The 23,631-nt window shown below is 36.2% G+C and overlaps 1 protein-coding gene and 1 pseudogene across 1 annotated transcript; one reads left to right on the forward strand and one right to left on the reverse strand.

The window, feature by feature from the left end:
- Window positions 1-506: 506 nt before the first annotated feature.
- On the forward strand, window positions 507-23,541 carry LOC140928591 (leucine-rich repeat protein soc-2 homolog). Its single transcript, XM_073378363.1, has 20 exons — window positions 507-1,092; window positions 1,259-1,327; window positions 4,521-4,550; window positions 5,570-5,693; window positions 6,016-6,077; window positions 9,259-9,354; window positions 10,242-10,299; window positions 10,724-10,786; window positions 11,175-11,283; window positions 11,972-12,065; window positions 12,307-12,411; window positions 13,384-13,452; window positions 14,073-14,118; window positions 14,209-14,274; window positions 14,871-14,929; window positions 15,542-15,629; window positions 15,756-15,825; window positions 16,488-16,555; window positions 18,095-18,264; window positions 20,628-23,541. The coding sequence occupies exons 1-20, from the start codon at window positions 829-831 to the stop codon at window positions 20,697-20,699; spliced, it is 1,782 nt and encodes a 593-aa protein (XP_073234464.1). The 5' UTR covers window positions 507-828; the 3' UTR covers window positions 20,700-23,541.
- LOC140926998 (uncharacterized) lies at window positions 18,377-19,162 on the reverse strand (annotated as a pseudogene).
- Window positions 23,542-23,631: the final 90 nt, after the last annotated feature.

Genomic DNA, 23,631 nt, shown 5'->3' on the forward strand with positions numbered 1-23,631 from the left:
TGGGCCCCAACCTCCAATTCAAAGCCAGGGAAAAGCGCCCTGGGACGAGGTTGCAAGCTCCTGGTAATCTAGTCTGAGGAGCGTTGTGTGACGACACTAAAAACGGCTGTGTAGCAGACTACTGGTAATCGGACAGGTCAGATAGCAAAATTAAGCGATAAATATGGGCTGTTAAGAACCAATCAGATTCAATCATTTTATTATTGGCACAATTATAGTTCGAACAGCACGAAAGCTAAAAACGAGAGTATTAATGACCTAAGGCCTCGGATTTCAGGAGCCTTTTTGAATGCAATTTTTGGGGTCCAAATTTTAGCAGCGAAACATAACCTGTTTGTTTGCAAAGTAAATAAACGAGAAACTAATAACAGTACAATAACGATAATCATAATCACTCCTATCCTAGATCAGAACAGGCCCCCGACCGTATGTCCTTTCATGGAATACCGGCTCATGCTTGAGGACTTGTCTATATAGGCCCTTATGGGTCCCGTTCCGTTAGTTAGCTCCAGTCCCCTCTTAGAAGAATACGCACCGAGAAAGTGTTATGTCGTCCAACACTGGTTCTCACAACAATTTTGTGTTTATTTGGATCTGAGCGGATACGGAGTTGCTTTCTTTCCGGTCGAGACGATGGATATCTTATTAGCAGTTCCCTTGAAAAGTTTGCTTTGAAAAATGTAGTCTTCATGAAGTATGTTCATCGTTTAACCGTTCAGCGTCGATTGCCTAGTAATTTTCATGAACGCGGTTTATAGCAGCGGCAGCCGCCCAAGGGTTCGAAGCGTGTAAACTGCAAGAAGTAGGGCAAGAGCGTCTTTTAAAGCTATGATGATACGACGTGGTACGAAAACGAGATCGGACTCGGACTCTCCAGATCTTATGAATCACACGACAGACGCCTCTGACACTACGAGCATTCTAGAAGATGGAGCAACAAGTCCGACTGCGTCGTTCATCTCACACTCGAAAAGTGGGCACAGTAAACACGATGGTGACTCCAGAAGAGAGGCAAAAACAGTCAAGGTTGCCCTCCCAGGGGCGAAGAAACCTCAGTCTGCGGCTAAAAAGAAAAAGTCCACACCAGATTTGGTATTTACAGCAATAAATAAGATTTAGTTGCATTGACGTTTGTAGTTGTCGATTTTAGAATCGCCCCTAAATGTGCATTCTTCAGGGAACGGCATTGAATTTAATTCAGACAAGTCTTAAGTATTGGCTCATCTGTTGACGTCCACTGTTATTTTTCTTTCCGTAGGATATCCACAAAGAAATTATAAAATGTCGAGATGAAGGGTCAACACATTTGGATCTCAGCAAAGCAGCGGTAAGGTCTTGTAGAAGATAAGGAGGATATTTACACGGCTTTAGCTTATACTTAAGCGTGCAACTCTGGCATAAATTTCATGGTATTACCTAACCCTGTTTGTTAGAAAATTGCTGCTATAACCTTTTACTGTGTGGTTGTTAAACGCAGCTTTAAATGGACTAGACGTGTTTTAAGGAAAATGCAACTAAGTGAGCATGCAGGATTTCGAGTAGTTTAGATTTCCGGGATCGAAATTTTCACTTGTCTCGTTGATATTTTTGCCCTTGGGGAATTTCTTTTATTTTCAGCTGCTTTGAGCTCGCTATCCACGTTTTTCGAATTGAATTTTTTTTATAGCTAATTAGATAGCTTGAAATATCTGCAGTAATAGATCTAGGAAAGAGAAACGAAGGATTTACGTGCGTCAATTTCCATTTTTTTGAACGTGATCGTTGATCAGGTCACCTGTCCAAAAATATCGTTTACCCTGACTTACAAGAAATCCAATATGTCATTATCGAATGTGCATGTCTTTGTCTTAAACTTCCTTTCCTTTGATATTTCAATGTATAAATATTTGATTATGTTCCTAGTTAGTTGGAATGTGCCTTTAATATTATGAATTTGGCGAGTAGAGATCCTCCGAATTTCCGATCCTCCTGCTGTCGATCGAGTTTTTGATTTGCGATCTCTTTGTTTTGGAGGGAGTGAACGTTATTTGGTGAATTTAGTTTAATGAAATTTGCAAATTAGCTCGATTTTAAGGCTGAGGCAGTCTACACTTAGTAAAAGAACTCTCATATTTTTAATGAAAAAAGTATTTTACTGTTTTCTTTCTTAATGCTGAATCAGCACATACCTTTATCATAATTATAGATTGAAACTCAAATTTTCAGCAGTAATTTAAAAATTAACCTTGGTGAAGTTTGAACGTGACGAAGTGAGCAATTAAATTAAATCAAAGAACGTGCATTGAACCTTAAAGGGATCAAAACAAAAAAAGATATATTATCGGGAGATCCTATTAGGCCCAGCCAAATGAATGCTACATTATTCAACATGGTTGGGTGACTCTAAACAGTGTTAAGCCTAGAAGCCAGATCAGATCAACATGTTTAATTTCTTAAAGGGGCTACACCTGTCACACTGTCTGCTACCTTTCTAAAAAGCTAAAACATGTCTTCGCATCAATTATTAAATTCCAAAAATAATGATCCAGTTTTGTTATTCAAGACTATAGGCATTTAAATAATACTGTTTCCTGTTGTCTCTTGCTACGGATGGCAAGGATAGACCTGGATTGAAACTTGAAAAAGTTTAGTGCTATTCCTGCAAAAGTCACCCGGGAAATTATTATGGTTTGTGCTCCTTGATGAAATTTGCTTGATATTGTCTTCGTAAATAACGAACTCTGCAGAAGCATTTTGTCTATGGGTAAAGGCATTAAGTATCGACTTAACCAGAGAATTGACCTCAAACAGTAATATTCTGATGACATGGCTCCTTTAAGATCATTATAGATCTTCATTGTGATGTCGGGAGCATTGATCTTGTGAGAAGCTTCTCACGAACAGGCTCTTGATTTCCATTAAATTTCTGTGATTCTGTAGTTGGAACAGAGGCTTCCCCATGTAGAGTCCTCCCATCCTGTCACCCAAACAGCAACCAAAAGTTTTTCCTCAAACCATTATCCCTATCTGCTTTTATAAGCTATTCCTGATTTGGAACTTAAGTTGTAAGAAGTGTCATTAAAGTCTAGAAGAGTTTAGATTCTCTTATGTTTGGGTATTTAGTGGGAGATAATTGGTTAGGAAGAATAATAGAATGACAGGGTTGAGCAACTTGGGTTACAGTATAATTTGTCAAATTAAAGGATATTTTAAGCATTTAAGAAAGTGCCGCTGACTTCTCCTAATGGATCTTGGTTCTTGAAAATGATGTTAATAAATTCCGCAGAATCATACATGGTAAAATGCCAAATATCATGTTCTTTCCGTAATTTTCTAAGTCTCTCTTTTACATATATTCTAATCCCTCGCTTAAAAATATGCCAAGTTCCATTCCAAAATAATCCCATAAAACCTCCTTGGGACCCTTGGGACATGCAGGGCTGTCTCTAAGATTTCAAGTTGCTGGGTATATGTGATTAGTAAGGAAGCTCTTTTGGTTGTATTTTGCTTTTATTTTCTGTGAAAGTTGGGGTTGGGGGTAGCCAGGGGAAAATCCCTGGCTCATGACAGCTCTGAACTTGAGAATCTGATTACCAAGATTCTGGAACCAACATCTGCGGCCTCTGCATTGGTCTCTTGAGTAAGAAGTCCATTCTTTATCATGTTAAGGGTCAGCTTTGATTTTATTATCAATAGATTAAATTGACTGAACAATCATCAGTTACAATCAGAAAATCTTGTTATCTGAATTCCAATTTTTTTGTTTTTTCACCTGTGTGTAAGTCAAAAAAAATATTATTTATGTGGGTGACTATAAAAATGACGCAGTGCTGTCGCCCTGTGTTTTAGAACCTACATGAAATGTATAGAAAAAGACCATCAATGGATTATAGTTGCATTATGACTCCATTTAAAAGACAACTGACAATTTTCAATACTTTCATTTTCCAATAATAATTTTTATTTATTTTCTGTGGTAATTGAGTAGGTTTTTTGATGGATGATGGATTATAATAATCTATTGTTGATGCAAAAATAGTAGCTTATTTTGGTATTGGGTTATATAAAGCAGAGTAATCCTACCCTTCTTCAGCCAGTAATGTGTATTTTGTGGTTTTGTTTTATCTTTGGTTCAGCCCTTATTTTTGAAAGCCAGCAAAGATGAGTTTCTTTAACTGTTGACTGCTTTTCTGTCATTACACTTGCTGCAAAGTTAGTAGCACTAGAGTTATGACTATTTAATAAACCCAACCGAACATTAAAAAGCTGCCAATCTTGCTTTGTCTCATTACCACAGCATTAAAACCCTTTAATCCAGAAATAAACAGAGTAGATACCTGAGCCTTTATTCCACTTTACTTTGCTTTTGTGCATCCATAATTAGCCTTTATCCCTTAGTCACTTGTTCACACACTCTCTCTCATTGAACCAATCAGAGATTGCTTGTTTTACCCAACTAACTAACTTCCATTACCTCATCCTTTATGGGGTCTAGTCAAACAATCAATGTGATAATTTACTCAAATTTTTCCATTCTCTAGGTGACAGCACTACCCAAAGAACTCAAAGAGGTATTTGTTGTTCTAGTTACACTGTAACTTCTACAAGTATTTTCTAATTAAAAATGTAATGATTGAATAAAATATCCTGCTATAACACATGCTATTATTAGAGAGTTGATACTTAAGTTTTCAATATTATTGAATTCTCTAAATAAATCTTTGTTCATTAGGGCACTGTCACTCAAACTTTGATCAGTTATTGTAAGGCTGTAGAGTCACACACCATTTTAAGAACACCTACTTAAAACAGACACCTCATTATTACGAACAGGTTGCTGCATGTGTCCATGGGGAAAGAAATGCCTTACTTTTTCTCAAAAATCAACCCGATTAATGGGGACACCCAGTTGATATGGACAATCTCAATACCCCCCCCCCCTCTAGTGACCATATTAACAGGGTTTGTCTGTAATTAAAAATGTTTGCAATTTTGGCCTTTTTTGTTTTTAATCAGATGGTATTAGTGACAATCAGCCTCCCTGGACTTGCTATGGAAGTTGTTTTGTCTTCAGCTTCAACCTAATAAGCCCAAATATCCACATAATAATAAGCGCGATAATAAGCGCGTGACAAGTTGGGAGGAAAACCATGTATTGAAGTCCGAAACATTGAATTTATTTTAAAACAACCGAGTCAATTCCTTGTCTTTACTTTTTTGTCACTCCAGTTCAAATTCAGCGTCCATCTCTGTTTACTAAAATGTTGCTTAATTGCATTCCCTCATTCCCTCCCTATCCATTTACTTATTTCCTTACTTCCGGTTATTTGCTTCAAACTCCCGTTAACTCAAACTTTTTTCAATTTCCCTTGAAGGTTTGAGTTATCGGGAGTCGACTGTATTTTATTTAAAAAACGCAGACGATACTAACTAAGTAGGCAGCGATTTTTGCTGGCAGCTGGCTACTTTTGACAACCCTGTATGAAATGGAAAATGTTCTGCACCAATCCACCATTTGGACAGGGTCTCAGAGGAAATATCTCTTACAAAGACATTCATGTTTAAAATTTATCATTTTTTATGTTTTCAGCTAACCCAGCTAAAGGAACTTTATCTCTATGGTAACAAAATCGCAACTCTTCCTCCAGAAGTTGGGATGCTGAAAAACTTAGAAAAACTGGCATTAAATGAGAATAACTTGATTGACTTACCAGGTAATTGTAGAGTATTGTGCTATTATTGTATAGTTCCACAGAACTATGTAAAAGTATGGTAATCATGGATTTGGTGGTAAAATCCATTAATGCTGCAGTGCCCAAAGATAATTATGTATTTCTGGCTCAGTGGCTTAGAGAGGTTTTTGTATGGGACAATATAAAATGACTCTGACCAGCTTCAATCATTATAAGTGTGAAACAATAAAAGTTGTCCAAGTAAGGTCATTGTTGTCAATGTATGTTGTTTATTTCTTCTGGTACGACTAATGGATTTTTCCTGTTTTTTCATTTTATTAAATAATTTTAATGTTTTTGGCAGATACCCTGGTAAAGTTAAAGAACCTAAAATTACTTGACTTGAGACACAACAAGATGAAGGAGGTATAATATTACAATATTGAATTCATTAAATCAGCTTTGAGAATTTTAAAAACTTGTTCCATGGGTTATTAATTAGCCATTTTTATAGGGTTGTAGGAATGACAAGACTATGAAAATAAATTGGGTTCAAAAAACAAATTTGGATAAGACACTTGAGGCCCAAATCTTAAAAATGTTAGTAACTTTCAAGATTAAAAGCCAATAGTATTTTTTCTAAATCCGAATCTATCAGAGGTGGGTGGGGCTACCAACTTGACTGAAATTTGTCACTCAAGAAAGTTCAGTTTTACAGCAATTTCAGAAGGCATATGCACTCATCATGTGTAGGAGAACATTTTCATGACCGCTGGTTCTTGGTGGAGTTCTCATCTCTCAATCTGTCAACAGAAAGTCAGTGAGAAACGAACATCACTCAATTGTGAAATGTCATTATTGCCACAGGCCTGTACTCTAGCAGAGCCCGTTGGCCTGTGGTGCCTAACTTTTGCTCTTGGGCTACTAGAAAATCTTACTATTTTCATGAAAATCATATGTTGGGTGCCCTGGATTTCACAAGTTCAGAGCACTGGGCTCCCTTAAATTTTTCTGAGAGCACAACCTTGTGTCATCATACTAAGAGAAAAAGGGGGCTTTCAGGTCGACCCCCTGGATCCTCCCGAATGTATGCCCTGGTCCTGATGTGAATTGGGTTGGGGGATGTAGTTAAATTTGTCCAATCAATGCTAAAGGGTTACATGTTGCAAACTCAGAAGAGGTGTCTTTGTAACAAGAGGGTCTCAGTGGGGTGGTAGTTTTGACAGTTGTCATTGAGTTTTTTCCAATTTTGACAGTTGACAGTTAAGTTTTAGAGCTTTTGACAGTTGGCTGTTAGTAAGTAGAAATTTAGTCCAAGACTTAAAGTAAATATTAATTTCTGTATAAATCAGTATTAACTTTTGGGTCTTGGAGGTTGTCTTGGCCTTTCACCTTTAAGGTATCAGCCACCCTTAAAATTGACATTTTTCCATATTTGAGGTTTCAACGTTTTCAAATAGATAAGCTTGAGAGCTTTCTTTTAAAAAAAAAATTAGAAGAAAATATTATTTCTGTCGAAAGATATCGGGGGTAAAAGATTTTTTCTTGTTAATTACTTTAATAATTAATAATCGTTGACAAGATCTTTCATACTCGTGTCATATATCAATTAACTTGCCTGTTAACTAGTAACGTGATACTGAGTGCGTGCTTCGACACAACACGTGCGAATTGTCTTCGCGTTGTCTATAGCATTTAGATTTAGCGTTTGCTTCGGTGAAAATGCCGCCAAAAAAAAAAGAAAAGGTCGTGTCCGTTTTCGTCATCGAAACCGAGAGCAAAAAAGAAATCGAAGTGCGAGTTTGACAAAGAATGGGCCGCAAAATTGGCAGAGAGCGACAAAGGCTCATTTTATCAGCAAGAGAAGTGGCTCGAGGGGTTGGATATTCAGAAAAGTGAAAATGCTGCAGTTGCTGAGAGTGCAAGGCATTCCAAAATCCAGCTTGAAGAGCCAGATGAAGAAAGCCAGTTAAGCTCATCGACCCCATCTGCTGATGGAACGTGGAAAACAATAAGAGGTCGAGCTATCGTATCGAGCAAAAAGCTGCTTGAGAAAATGGACGAGTCTGTATCTTGTCGATTTTGCCAGGGAATAGTCCAAGTCATGGAAAGTGTAGCGACTAAGCATGGACTTGGTTCTACCTGGAGAATCCAGTGCGAGAATGAAAGCTGTCCGTCGCACAAGACAAATTCTGTTTTTAATTCTTCTGAGAAGAGCAGAGCGTTTGAAATAACCGGGCCTCAGTTCTTGGCCTTCGAGCAATCGGTGGTGGACATTCGGCGCCTTCAAAGTTTTTTAGTTTCCTTGGCCTGGCGCCGATCAACAAAAACGCCTGGGCGGATCATACAAAAAAGATCGAAGGAGAGGCAAAACTTTTGCTCGTGAAAGAATTAAACCGTGCTTCTCGTGGTGTAAAAGAGTGGAAGTTTTCAAACGGAGAATTAAACTGTTCACTTGCTTGCCGCGAAAGTTTGTTCCTGTCACATGTTACCTGTCAAAGTCCTATTGTTAGAGAAAATTGATCCATCTCTGATATCAATCAGAATAAACATTCAGGTGTTATAATCTCATTCCAGGTAGGATGCTGCCAAAAATGTATTTTCTATTGTATCTCCGAACGCAAATTTCGCCGATCGACTTGTACGTTTTGAACTCCAAGTCGCCAGCCTTTCAATCAATTTGCCTAAAATTTGGCCAGAGTGATGCCATATATCTCTTCTACAAAACCGTGTCTGCGAATTTTAATACTCCTTTTCATTTTAAAGCTAGAGCTTTTTTTCCACAGGGAGTGTTGACTAATTGCCTTCCCCAACTTCATTTGTTAATAAAAGAAAAACAAACGCGCTTGTCAAAAATCTGAGACACGGTTTTTTAGTGGAACGTGTTGAGAAGTGAATGCGGTGTTAATTGTTTTCTTCCGTTTATTTCCGGCGGGAGTGGAACATGATTTATAGAGACGTGTACTTTTACACAAAGCGTTCCAATTTCGAAACACATTTGAGTAAATCGTTTTTGTTAGTTCAAATCCATAATCTGGAATTATTAAGCTTTTAAAAAATATATGGTTTATAGGGGTTTTTATAAAAACAACTAACGCTACAGCGATTCGCGCGCGGACGGTCCTGAAGGGTGGCTGATACCTTAAGATTTTGAAATATTTTCATATATAAGTAAGTTGTAAAGTCTTGTAATGTCTAGAGAGTGTGTTTTTGACAATATAGGAACTAATTTTTTTCAGTTTAGATATTCTTTAGGAGCCCGAAGTCTGTGAAAATCAGCTGAAATAGTGAAATTTGAGATACCCTAAGAGTTTTTGACAGTTAACATTAATCTGCATTTATGACGGTTGAGGGTAAAATATAACCTTTTTTAATGGTTGACAGTTAACTTTTAGGCTGTTTGACGGCTGACAGTTAACCCCATTGAGACCCTTTAATAACAGTATAATTTCCCCTCTAGGAGTAACAGGATTAAAACCCAACATGCCTTTCCATTCCCAAAATGTTATCGGAATATTCAGGAAATGGGGCTAAGAAAATGTGTCTCGGAAATGTGTTTGACAGTGCATGCTTTAACTAAAGCTGATTGGATGTATTTTCTTTGCAGATTCCTCCAGTGGTATATCGACTTACATCACTAACAACTCTTTACTTAAGATTTAATAGAATCAATGCTGTGGAACCTGAAATTGGGAACTTGCGGGTAAGCCCGAGTAATTTTTATTACCTGTATCTTTGGTTTAATCTGCTAAACTAAAGCAAACTTGAGGAAAAGATTCTAATGGTTATTGTCCAATAATAATTTTTAATAAGTATTGTTATATTCCTGGACTTTCACTCAACTAAACAGGGACTAGTCTTGGTTTAGTCTTGGTTAAGTGGCCTCCACTAAAATCAAATGTATCCCAATCGTGATACATCAGGCAATGTACCCTGCTTGGGATACATTACTGCTCGAGATGAAAGCATGGTGGAAAGTGGCGTGACAGAAGGCAGGAAAGACACTGCTAGTTTTCTTTTTCGTGAATTTCGTGGAAGAATGCAATAACACAAACACGAAGGTTCAAGCTAAAAAGCAATGATTTTTAAAGTTATCCCAGAAGAGAAACAGCTGCTATTGGAAGAAAAAGATGCAGATAATATAAGGAAAGTGCTTTGTAAATCATTCATTCAGTTGTTTTGAGATTAAATTTGTGTTGTTATAAGTATCAACTCAACTTTTTTGGTTCGCTCCGGTTATTTTTTGTGTTGCTGTTGAAGTGAAAGTCTAGAAATGTAACAAAACACTTAATGTCAGGTCCCTCGTGAAACCAGTTGCGGTAGTTTTGTTTTCCCTCGAGTCCTGATATTTCCCTCGACTTTGTCTCAGGAAACAAGGCAAGATGGTAGGATATTATCTTTGTTTATCATGGTTTTATTAAGTTGACTATCTGCCGTGGCTCAAATAGTGAACACATAATATTAATTACATGTAAGGGTTCCAGAAGGTGAAATTATAATGACAACACAAACGCTCAAGTGGCCTTATATCATTTAGTTGTGCAAAGTAATATAATTTATTATTGATAACCTGTTTTGTTTCAATTCCAGCTACTTGAGAGATTAAGCCTTAGAGAAAACAAGATTAAAGATTTACCAGCTGTAATAGGTAGGAATGACCTCTTTGGTGGACATTCTGTAGCAAATGCAAACATAATAAAATTTCACGTTACTTTGTACAATACATACATGCGTATTCAGAGAGAAGACATTGGACTGTTAGGTTGAGATGATTGCCAACTTTTCAAATAATTTATTAGCTTTTCCAGTTATAATGAGTCCTTCCAGCCCACCCCAACCTTCACCCCACCCCTACCCCCCAAAAAAGGTGGAATATTTTCTTCTCTTGCAGCAACGGCTGAGCTGTAAATGATTTATTTTTGGTCTGAGGTGAGAAGACACAAAAGGACACAATACAGTTGCATTCTAGCCTTACACCTGTATTGTAGTGAGTTCAGGCCCACCTTGGATACAAGTAACCAGGGTTTAGCTCATTGAAACGAGTGTCTTAAAATCATGTTTGTCATCTTTAGGTCAGCTAGTTCATCTTGTCACTCTTGATGTTTCACACAACAATATTGCAAGTATACCTAGAGGTATGTCTGGTGTTATATTGAAGGAAAAAAAGTTTTGATAATTTTCCTCAGGTTTAATGATGGACTTAAATCCAAAGTGAAGGCCACAAAATGATGAATTCACAGTGTGAACAGTCTGTCACGTCAATATCATGATTAATATTTAATTTAATGTTATGAGACATGTACAGCCTTACCCAAAAAACAAAGAAAAATAACATTTAGACCAAAGATCACATTGAACCACAATGTCCCATGTCATGCAGGACCTCAATTTTTTTGAAAATTATGTTTTTGCATCATGGATAACCTTGTGCTCTAAGTATTTGTTTTGCAAATGACCTGAAGTTAAATGTATCTGTGTTGATTTGGGGGACATAAAATTAATGTTGACCTTTCCTGTGTGCAGATATTGGAAACTGTGTGCAAATGACATCACTTGATCTTCAACACAACGACATTCCTGAAATACCAGACACGATAGGTAACCTAACAGAAATGACAAGACTGGGACTCAGGTGAATCTTATGATTACGTTTTTTTTTTCTTGTCAAAAACTTTGCTCCACAAGGTGTTGAATATTACCTTACTGGTACTTAATTTTGTGGGTCTTTGATTTCAGTCTTCTTGCAATTGCCAAAAAATCGTGAAGTTAATTAAAGACCCGCAAATAAAAATCCTCACGAAAGTTAATACCCTGCATATATAGAAAATTCAAATCACACAAAAAATGATTAACATGTATAACAACAACATTTACAGGATATATATTGACAAATACCCACATTATTAACAGATTTTACTCCATTTTGTACCTTCTGTTGTAAAGTAATGTTAATTTTCAAAGATTTCACTTATGGAGTGGAGAATCTAGCTATTATCTTCATCTGAATCGCTAGATTCGTGCAAAAAAATAAATGTGCATTTTGCTTGTTCCAGTTTTTCTAGAAATTTTTAAAAGTTCATACATTTTGAAAAATAAAGTGAAGTTGAGAATGCTATAATCACAAAATTCAAAGCCCTTATCTTCTTTATTTAAGTTGCAAAAATAAAATTCCACCAAATACCCCCCCATCAAAAATCTTAGAATAAAGTACCCACAAAATTAAGTAACAATAAGGCACCAGATACTAACTTTTTCTAACTTTTTTAGGTTGGCAATTTGCTTTAATAAATTGTGTTATTTATCGTTGTTTACCTTCATAGATACAATCAGCTATCCTCCATTCCAGCTTCTCTAGCAAATTGCACAAAAATCGATGAGTTTAATATTGAGGGAAACAATGTCTCTGAGCTGCCAGTAAGTACTTTTTTTTTCAGGCTTTTCTTTCACATCTGCAAAAGTTGTGCCTTATTATTAATTTCTCAGCATCAAACCTTTTTTCCCTTGTATTTCACTGTAATATTATTTTGGTCCCATTGTCATATCCAAAATTATTCTCCAAGTTCAGTTATCCTTAATGTTGTAACTTCCAGTGACATAAATGTTAATGCTATTGAGGTTAAAAAGATAATTGTTATTGTTTTTTGTTTTCTTGAAGGATAATCTGCTTCATTGTTTGAAAATGTTAAACAATGTCACACTATCAAGGAACAACTTTGAACACTTTCCTACTGGACCACCTAAGCAGTTTGCTTCAGTCCAGGTACAAGATTACATTGTTGTTGTTATTTACTAGGGAGTTTCATTAAGATTTTCTTTGGTGGCAGCAACAAAACATTCAGTCATTCTTCTTCTTTACAACATCATTATCAGGTGCAGCTGTACATGTAGATGTTGCAAGGACTGCCTAAGTACAAGCCTGCAAATTATAAAACCTGCTCTCCTTGCTCCTCACCACAAGGAACATTTCACAGGAGAGACATCGATGCCTCAACAGTGTACAAAGAAAGAAGTGTCCAATAGCCTGGGGCTAGTGGATTTTGCTATCGGGCTAGTGAATTCTGCTCTTATCTTGCCCGATGGGCAAGTGAAGTATTTTGAGGAATTCAACTCACAGAAGAACTATGAAATCAATTCTGCTCCAAAAAAAATGTTGGGGGCTAGTAAATGCTAGCTTCAGCTTGCCGGAATGGCAAGCTGTAAAAATGACTTTCTTTGCACCCTGCTCAATGACAGAAATTCCATACTGATTAAGTAAAACAGTGTTTACTTAATTAATATGATGGTCATGGTGTTCCAAACATAAATTTGTTTAAGTTGATGTTTCTCCTGGTCTATTACAGTAAAGTGTTGGGTTCTTCTGCAAACGAGCTGCAGCAAAACTCAAATGCTCCTTCTGAAGAAGAGTATACTGGTATTCCACAAATAATGACTGTATCATAGTAGATTCGTTATCACCAACAGAAACTTAGACCCTTGAGACATTTGTCGTTTGTTTATCATTCATAAATAATGTTATTACTAAGTTGACCAATCAGAGCTCCTGACCAGATTCTGGACAGATTTTACTTTATCAGTAATGGAATTTCTTTTTCTTGGGGCCCAGACGTCGTCCCTCCTGTGAAACGTGTTTAGTATCTCTATATGTGTGTACGTTCAACCTTCATTTTAAAATTATTATCTCAATATTTTGAATGAAGGTATTTAAAACCGTAGTGTGTTTGTTCATTTTTAGACATTTATAATGGAACACAACAAGGTTCAAAAAATTCCTTTTGGAGCGTTTTCCAAAGCTAAAGCTATGGTGAGTTAATTGCGCAAACAGCCACTTCAATACGTGCATTGTTCGAACAAAGTGTTGCTAAAAATCCTCCTTCAAAATAAAAAAAGTCCAATTAATTTAATATATCTATTTTCACTGCTTAAATGCGGGCAGTAAGAAATGATATCAAGTTTCACTTGTTCACTTCCTTAGTTTTGCCTAATTTTGTTTATGGTTTACCCGTATATGGAGCTTCTGAACCTGATCTTGATATTATTCAGAACTTTTTAGATAGATGTCATAAACGCCGTTTTATTTCTTACCCCATTTCAATTAAGGATCTATAATTAAAGAAGCAAAACTGTAAAAGTTTTAAGAAAGTAACTTTCATAAATAATCACCCACTAGCTCCATATATTCCTACAAAGAAAGTTTGTTCTTACAATCTCCGTAAAAAACAATGTGCCCGTCCTAAAATTGATAATGAGCATTTCATGTCTGCCTTTGTAAATATACTAATATTTAAACAACCTTATAACACAACCTTTTAATTCAGAAATTATGCTACCAATCTACCATTTGTTATTTTGTTTATACATTTTATGTTGTAATTTTTTATTTGTCTTGCACAGAGTTTAAGATACTATATTTTATTGTTTTAGACTAAGCTTAACATGAAGGAAAATCGGATTGCTGCTCTTCCGCTTGGTAAGAACTTAACAGATTCTTGTGCTGTGGAATGTCAGTTGGATGAAAAAAATCCTGTTTACAACTGCTTTTCTTATATTATCTTTTCAGACTTTGGTAGCTGGGTCAGTTTGGTAGAGCTAAACTTAGGAACTAACCAGCTGTCAAGACTTCCTGGTAATGATTTATTCCTATTTTTTGCTTTAAAGTAAACTTAAGGCACACCAGAAGGAACCATTTTAAACCTTAATTGATAAAGTTGCTTTGGACAATGGGGAAATGGCACCTTGGACTAAGCCCAAATTGCCAATGCCCCATTCGTCCCATTGCCAATTAACTTTTATTGAATTAGGTATATTCAATGAGAGCAATAAGCAACTTTCTTCATGAAACATGTTGCGATCTGTTAATTTGTGAAAGATGGAGGATGTTTCAGTGCTCATTGCTGCAACAGATTTATGTTTACAAAATTTTGAATATCTACAGGGTATCAAGTTAGGTGTGACTAAAGATTTGTAGTCACTAATTTGGTGACTAATTTCTAGGATGGAATTTAAGTTTCACAGTGTTGTCTTAGGTATTATACTATATTCCTATGCATTTTATGACTGCTTAAGCGGTGTTTGTTAATGAACATGCAGCAGAAATTAGACACTGACCACTAAATGAGATTTAAAAAAATAAGAAATCTTCACAGTCAATTTATTGATGATGTTCTTGATTATATATTTCTTATATCTACATGTAGCAGAATTTTTTTGTTGTTGTTGCAGAGGATATCCAGTGGCTTACAAACTTAGAAGTTTTGATTCTTAGTAACAATTTACTTAGAGTAAGTCATACTTTAAGTTGCTAATATTGTTATTTTTGACATAGAGCAGAAACCAGTGTACATAAGTAGTATTCTTATTTTATCCTCACAGGATATAAAAATGCTAAGGCCTTCAGTCAGAACAAGTTGACAATTTTATATGACAGTCAACTCTCTCATAACAACCACTTCTCATAAGCGACCACCTCACATAAGCGACCACATTGAAAATAACCATTTTGTTTCTCAGTCAAATACTGTTTTAAAACCTCTCTCACAAAAGACCACTGCTTAAACTTTTACACCATAAATTTGACATATCCTTTTGTTTTTTGTTTGTCTTAAATGACTACCTGCTAGCTGGTATGATCAGGTATGATTGTAACAGAACTATTGCTCAAATGTCACAAAAGTCCAGTTTTTAAAAGCGCTGACCAAGCATCCTGTAACATTATAACAGTTGACTTAAAAAAAGGATGGCTATAATAAGATCTGTTGGTGAGAAAGTGGATTGTCGCACACAGTTTATTAATTAAAATCTGGAAACTGTAGACTGTGTCATTTGTGGATGTCATGTCATTAGCAGACTGTATACAGTATTTATCAGTTATTTTATTTTCTGATCAATGATAGAGACTTCCACGTGGACTGGGTGAACTGAAGAAACTCAGAGTACTGGACCTTGAGGAAAACAGGCTAGAACTACTACCCAATGAAATTGGTAAGTTGTCTCCATTTTTTTTGTTTGTTTGTTTGTTTTTTTGCTGTTATTGTTGTTGTGCATGGTCCTATCAATTAATTTGCAATGAAGTGTGTAATCAATGCATTTCATTTTTTTTCTTTTCAGCATATCTGAGGAATCTAGAACGATTAGTTTTGCAGTCAAATAACCTCACCACTCTTCCAAAATCAATAGGGTAAGTCCCTGCAAATTCATGAACACTGAATGAAAAAGAGAAACTGTTTAAGTGGTGATTTTTAGCTCCCCATGTTTTTCTGATGCGTTATGCAACATTTTTATTTAGTTAGTTTTATTTTATTTTATTTGCCACACAATAATTACAAAAAATGTAGGAAAAGTAGAAAAAATAAGTTGGGAGGAGACCTAACAGAAATTATAGGAGCTTATGAGAGGTTAGGCCTCCTCAAACTATGAGCTAGGGCTGAAGTCTATACACTGTAAGGACGTGTGACATCCTAATAGAATAAATAATTGTTTCCATGTGTTTGCTGTGGCTATGTTGTGAGGAATGTGAATTTTTTTCAGCTTTGATTCTGTTTATTTCTTTATTCACTCTTCATATTTCCAACCTAACTTTAGGGATCAGTTTTTTCCCTTCAGTTGATATTTTGCTATTATAGATATTACAATTATAAAATACTAATCTCTCTAACACTTGGTTTTTAAATTCCTGATAATTTGAACCCAACCAAACTTTGCTTCTTTGGGCAAACACTTACCCCTGATTTTTCAAACCTCGTGATAATCCAAAACAAATTGCCTTTCCCAGGGTTTGTTTGAAAATGAGGATTCCACTGTTCATGATATTAATTAAGCCATACTTGCTTTCTTTTCCAGTTACCTTACAAACGTTCAGTATTTGAGTGTAGGTGAAAATGATCTCACAGAACTTCCAGATGAAATAGGTATGAAAAATACTTAGCATAAAGAGCAAGAGTGTGACTGACTGTGACTTAGAACATGGAGACCCTGTGTGCATTTGAATGATTTTTCTATTTAAAAAAAAAACAGTATTGGTCTTGTACAGGGCTGTGCTTTGATGGAGTTTGGTGGCGCTTGTCAACTTACCTTTTATTTTATCTTTGGGGTACCAGGAATTAAATTTTTAGTTTTTTAAAAACACTTGAGTACATAAAAAAGCTCTGGGTACCCGGGATTTCATAGCTTGAGTTGGTCTTCCAACTAAAGAATAATTATTGTTAGAGCATGGCTTTAATACTGTTATTCAGTGAAAAGTAATAAATAGAGAATTTATTCCAACTTAAAGAGTAGTGGTATCCCATAATGCATTCCTTACTGTACAAAGGGGAATATTGTTGATTAGTATATACACACTCAGTGATCTTGGTAATTCAAGCAGTCTGATTGGTTAGCTATCTCGGACTACCGCGCTAGGCGGTTAATATAAAGCAGAACAAAATCGCTGTCGTAAACTGGGTGTTTTGCCAAAGTTTCATAGTAAAGCCTTTTTGAAAATACACGAATATCCAAGTGCTGATGACTTTGAAGGCAAGAAAAGACTTCATGGTGTTTAAACAGCATGATTTCTTGTGAAGTGGTTTACTGTTGCTGACTTTTTGTATGCTCGAAGCTATGTTTACCACTACAGAGGAAAACGAGGCTGCTTTTGTCACTGTTTTGTGATTTCGGGATTTTCTCGCAAGACCAATTTTGTCTATAAATAGAAGTTAATTTATGGAGAACAGAGAAAGGCAAATATTTTCGAAAATTGTATGTGCCAGCAAGTTAACAAGGCCAAGAGCATTGGATATAAACAATGCTCACCTTGATCGTAGCCGCTGTTGACAGCATTTGCAAGCAGCGACAAAGAAAACTTTCTCATTCACGGTGAGTTGACAGAAACAAAATAAAGCTCTACTTTTCTTCTCAGAATTGGGTAGTAAATTAAATGTTCGGCGTTTTCTTTTAAAAAAGAAACAAAAAGATTAAAACTATCATTTGCCATGTTTGAAGATACTGTAAAGATCAAAAATTTTGCGCATCCACTGTTTACGGCTTCGTGTTCACGCATGAATTCACCTGTGAATCAAACTAATCGTTTTTTAAGTGTTTCCTTTCTGATTCTGTTGAGATCACTTCGTGTGAATATACTTAAACAATTATTCACGTCAGGTTCAGTTGATATAATTTGTTGAATAATCTCCTCCACTTCGTCTCGGGGATTATTCAACAATATTAACTTCACCTTCGGTGAATAATTGTTAATTGTTAAAGGCTGAGAGAAAAACTCGTAACATGGCAATAAAAGTTCAAGTGAATCTGAAAAACCACGGTCAAACCACGGTCTCAGTGATCAAAAAGGTAAATTCACAAAATACCTGCCTAGTTTTCATCTGAGATACTAGCAGATGTCTTGGTTTCAAACTTTACAGAAAATAAACACATTATGGCTGAAACTCACAGTAAACCACTTTTTGTTGCAGGTAAAATGGAATCTTTAGAGCAGCTGTACCTTAATGATAATGACAGTCTTCAAGTGCTTCCTTATGAGCTGGCCCTCTGCAGTGCACTACAGATTATGAGTATAGAGAATTGTCCTCTTGGCAGTTTTCCTATTGAAGTCGTAAATGGTGGTCCTTCATTAGTCATTCAGGTATTAGTAATTCAAACACTGTCATTAATTTCATGCTGACTGTCATTCTAGTGAATAATTAATTCAGCATTATTATTATGTAAAATTTAGCACAGGGATTTTCCCTGGGGAGAAATATCCAGTCAAGTCTCATCCCGAGACCTCAGACTTCCAGCACCTTTCTGAGGATATGTGCCGATCCGAGGAGTGCCGACTTTTGCATCGTTCTTGTTCGGTTTTTAATTCCTAGTTGCTCCAAGTGGCCTGCCAGCTTCTTTGACACTGAACCCAATGCACCTACAACCACTGGCACCACTTTTGTCTTTCATTTCCAGATCCTTTGAATCTCTCTTGCCAGGTCTTGGTACTTTTCACTCTTTTCAGTTTCTTTCTGCAGAATATTACTATCTCTGGGAACAGCTATGTCCACAATGATTGTTTCCTTTGCCTTCTTTTTCTGAATTACAATGTCTGGCCTCCTGTGATGGATTTCACGGTCTGTTTGGACGGTAAAGTCCCACAACAGTTTAACCTCCTCATTCTCTTCTACGCTTTTGGGGGAATGCTCATACCATTTTTCACTGCACTCAACTCCATATTCCTTGCACACCTCCCAATGAATGACCCGCCCAACAACATCATGCCTCTTTTTATATTCTGTCTGCGCAAGCTTGGGGCAACTACACAAAATATGCTGCACAGTTTCATCGTGGCTACCACACATTCTGCATTTGGATGATACATTTTGGTTTTCGATTCTGGCTTTTACGGCGTTTGTTCTTAGTGCCTGATCTTGCGCGGCAAAAATAAGCCCTTCTGTCTCCTTCTTCAGTTCACCAGTTCTTATCCACTCCCAAGACACACCAGATAGGTCATCTGTCTCTCTCTTGATCTGCCCATGCAGCTGCTTTCCAGACCAGTCCTCAGTTCTTTTCCTTTTCATTTTTTCCTTATATTCCTTTGGCGTTTCAATTTCATTGACATTCTTCCTCTTTCATGCAGCTTTCAACAACCGTTCCTGGCTCTGGCAGATGTAGACATTGATATTTCTTTCTTCAATATTAATGGCATCCTCAACACTAATTAGTCCACGCCCTGCTTCTCCTCTTGGTAGGTACAAGCGACTTACATTGCACCTGGGGTGAAGAGCGCCATGGATGGTCAATAGTTTCCTGGTCTTACGATCCAATTCAGCAAGCTCACTCTTTGTCCAATTTACAATCCCCCACTGTACCGAAGTAGAGATACAGCCCAGCTGTTAATAGCCTTTATGACATTACCAGCATTTAGCTTTGAGGACAAAGTTTTCTTCACTCTCCTAATGTACTCCTTCTTCATACTTCTCTTCACTTCGTCATGCATAATGTCATCAGCCTCCAACACCCCCAGATATTTATAACCTTCAACATCATCTCCAATACCTCAGATAATTCTTCCATCAGGCAATCTTATGCCCTCTGACTTATCCAGCTTGCCTCTTTTCATTACCATCGTTGCGCACTTCTCGATTCCAAAATCCATACCAATGTCACTGCTGAACACCTGGACAGTATGTACAAGTGAGTTAACTTCCTTCTCATTTCTTCCATAATATAATTTCAGGTCGTCCATAAACAATAAATGGGTTATCTTGCCCTCTTCCTTACTGAGTTGGTAGCCTGCTCCTGAATCGTTCAGTACACTGCTGAGAGGTAGCATTGCAATCACAAATAACAAAGAGGATAAGGAATCCCCCTGGAATATTCCTCTCCTGATGAACACTTCACCAAGGTCCTTACCACATGCTGTTAGTTGTGTTTTCCAGGACTCCATGCGTTCCCTCATTAGCTGCTTGATATTATCTACAGCCCCTATAATATTATTATTATTATTATTATTATTATTATTATTATTTTGATAACTAAATAGTTAATAATTTTCCAGTTTACTTGGGTCCATCCACCTAAAAAGAGGACTAGGAAGGTACAATGCAAGCCTTTCTTGACCTCTATCATACTTTATTTTCTTTTTTAATTTTTAATTTCTTTTTTATATACTAAAGTCATGAGCAGCACTCTGCAACAGCAGCTATAAAAGTAGTAAAACTTGTTTATTCTCCTATGCATCTTGTTTACTTAACATAACTTTCTTCAGAGAGTTTTACACACAAACACTAAACGCCTGTATTTGAGCCATAACCTATGACTTAAAAAATGATGGCCGCAAACATTGAAGGTGTGGCCAGATTTACAAGAGGCAAAGGGCACAGCTGTGAAATTTTTACTCAAGGGTGTGAGAAAATTTGGGGGCCACAGTTTTCAGGCCCCAAAATTTTATCACGCCTTGCATAAAATTTAACAGCTGTGCCTTAAAAGCATTCAAAGTAGACTTTTCTTATTTGACAGTACCTCAGAATCCAGGGCCCATACAGAGGAATGATGAGTCAGGCAGGAATGGTGCCTTCATCGGATGTATGATCAATATAAAAATGTGCTTTCCAGAGTATTATAAATAACTGGTTTTATCTGTTTACAGTCCGCACTGTTAGCATCTTAGCTATGGCAGCCATTTAATGTGAAACGGAGTAGATTTTTTAATTTAAGATGAGCCAGTTGAAAAGTATACATGTATTTGAAGCATATAACCCAATTAAGGGCAGGCACAGAGTTCTGCTGTTAATGCAGGATTTCTCACGACTTCTGGTTCTTCACCAATCTTCAGTACCATAGAAATATGCAAGGCATTGTAAGTGTAGTTCTTTAGATTTTGCATACTATTATAGCAAAACTGCAGTGATCACTTAAGTTTATCTCTTACAGATATGAATATTGTGCATAAGATTATTGTCTTCGCATCTAATTCCCCATGGTAAGGTGATTAATAAATGTGCTTGTACTTAACATGGGCAGAGATATCAATGTGGTTCCAGATATTCCACTTGGCCTAGTTGTTTTTTAAAGTGACCATTCAATAATATCATTGTAAGTTGCAGTTTTTAACAAAAAAGCAAAATAATAGGGTAATATAGAACTTTACAAAGATCAAAACCAGTGAGATAGTGTGTAAATGCAGTCGAATGGCTAATGCACTTAACTGTGTTGATACCCTAAGCTAAAGTCTCCAATCATTATTTTTTTATGAAAAATGTTTTGTTGTCTATACATTGTACATTTTCTCATATTGCTCCTTCATATTGTGGATGAAATTTATAAATTAAATTTTTATGTTATTAATGCAGTGCAGCATTTGAGAAGAACCTTGGCTTTCAGTTTTGAGCGTTTTATTCTAATTTAAGCCACTTGTGACCTCACACAGGGAAACACACACTGGAACTTATCTGTTTAATAGCTTAACTCAGATAAATTACTTGAAGCATTCAAATGTTTTTTTTTTTACCCTTTCAATCCCGGTAGTGGCCAAAGTTTTTCCTAGTCCCTGTACGGCGTTTTCCTAGGCCTTCTCAGTCAAAAAACACGGAATAATGAGGCCTAGGGACTAGGCAAGCTAAAGTTAAAAAATAGGCAAAAACTTCAAATTTCACTTTGCAAGATGCTGAAAAACAAACAGTGTTATGTGAAAAGTACTGCTGTAGAAATTTCATTTGAATGGTCACACCATAGGATTTTGTCCACAGATTTAAAAGTTTGAACCACATTACAGGACTCCATTGTTCACTCTTAGAGTTAAAGGGTTAATGCTTTTAAAAGTGGAAAATCAGTTTAGAAGGTCATTCTAATGGGAAGTGTTAAGTGTTCAACAATGCCGCATCAGCAGATTTCTGTGGCAAATATTATTAATGGTTTTAATAGCCCTATTTAAAGATCTCATTTTGCACGAAGGGAGTTCTTTTTATCAGAGTGTTTGAGGCAAAATTAACATGATTGAATTCGATAACCTTGCTCATTTTTGTCAGTGAGCATTCAGGACCACTTTATGTGAAAGGGTAAGGACAGGCCAGGCCTTCATAAAGAGAATGTCTATGAAGAGAGAGTCAGGAAGGTCTTTAAATAGAACCCTGCATGCTAAACCAGTTGGTGAACATGTGTGTTCACAGTAGTAAGTAGTATGTTATAGAAAATTTCAAATGGATGAGAAATTGATATTTTTCTTTTTATCTTGCTGTTATAAAGGTTTTGTGTGTATTGTCCATGAGGTCACGGTACATGTGAGATGAATGTTGTAACATTATTATGCAACTAGCAATGCATTTTGCTTTGATACACACTTATTCCTCAAAATCAATATATGAAATTACAGAAAAAGGCAGGAATGTTCTTTTCCCTCTTGAAGAAATTAATTTCCTTCCTTCCTTCCTTTCATCAGCAAACTTCTGTGGAGGTGGTAGGTTTTATAGCTTAAAATATCCCGGCTCTGTTTTTACTTAGGATGATAACAATTTATATGAAGGTTGTCTGCTTTCTCTCTTTGCATTTTTTGTTATAGTTTGTTGAAAAGTTCTTATGCATGTCCATAACTCATCTGCTGCTTGTTAACATATTTCTGTCACTTCAGAAATCCCCTTTGTTTTTAAATTGATGTGTGCTAAAACTTGTAACAGTAATAATTATTTCTGACTAAATGTAGCTGATTGTAAATAATAGTTTTTACAGCTGCAAAATTTAACCAGCCTTAACCCTTCATCACCAAGAGCCTCTGACTTAAGAATTCCAAAATCTCATTTACTTACCCCAAAAAATAATAGTACCTGCCTGCGAAAACATCTGTTTCTTCTCGCTCTTCGAAGAGCGAGGAGAAATGGATGTTTTCGCAGGCTACATTCAAAAGTTTAGAGTTTTGTTATTTCCAAACCTCATTACTTGTGATGGGGTTGCTACTCAAAGACCCTTTAAGGATTTGCTAAAGACCAAGAAATTTTATTGCTACTTTTATTGGGTCATTGATACTTTTGAAACTTAACAGTACTTCTACTTATTAGAGAAATTGTTATGGTTTATTCAGTTTTATTTTTCAACTTAACTTTTCGTCCTTTTCACCTTGGCAACTTGGAAGTAAAAGGGTTAAACAAAGCCACCTTAGCTTTTTGTAATACCAAGATATCAAACTAACTTGGATAAAAGCAGTCTTGTAATAATTATTAGTGAAATCCTTGTGGTTTAAAAAGGGTTTATGTAAATTAGTAATAGATAGTGATCATGAAAGAAAGATTGAGAAAGATTAAGAATGATTAATTCACTGTTGATACTCTTTTTATTTACTAATAAGTACTTATTTTAATTATTATCAGTGGCCTATTTTATTACAATGATCTGCAAGAACTGTCACAAAGTCAATGTACAAATAAAGTTGAGGACAAACAAGTCTGATTTGTTTTTTCTATGTGGTAAAGATTAATTCTCCATTGATTCACCAGCCCTCCCCCATCCTTCTCCTCCTCCCCCTCCTCCTCCA

Source organism: Porites lutea, chromosome 2, assembly GCF_958299795.1.
Source record: "Porites lutea chromosome 2, jaPorLute2.1, whole genome shotgun sequence".
Lineage (NCBI taxonomy): Eukaryota > Metazoa > Cnidaria > Anthozoa > Scleractinia > Poritidae > Porites > Porites lutea.

Coding starts and splice junctions, on each gene's coding strand:
- LOC140928591 (XM_073378363.1), top strand. CDS start 829: ATGATGATACGACGTGGTACGAAAACGAGATCGGACTCGGACTCTCCA. Junction 10,300..10,723: donor AGATTTACCAGCTGTAATAG/GTAGGAATGACC, acceptor TGTCATCTTTAG/GTCAGCTAGTTCATCTTGTC. Junction 16,556..18,094: donor AGAACTTCCAGATGAAATAG/GTATGAAAAATA, acceptor TTTTTGTTGCAG/GTAAAATGGAATCTTTAGAG.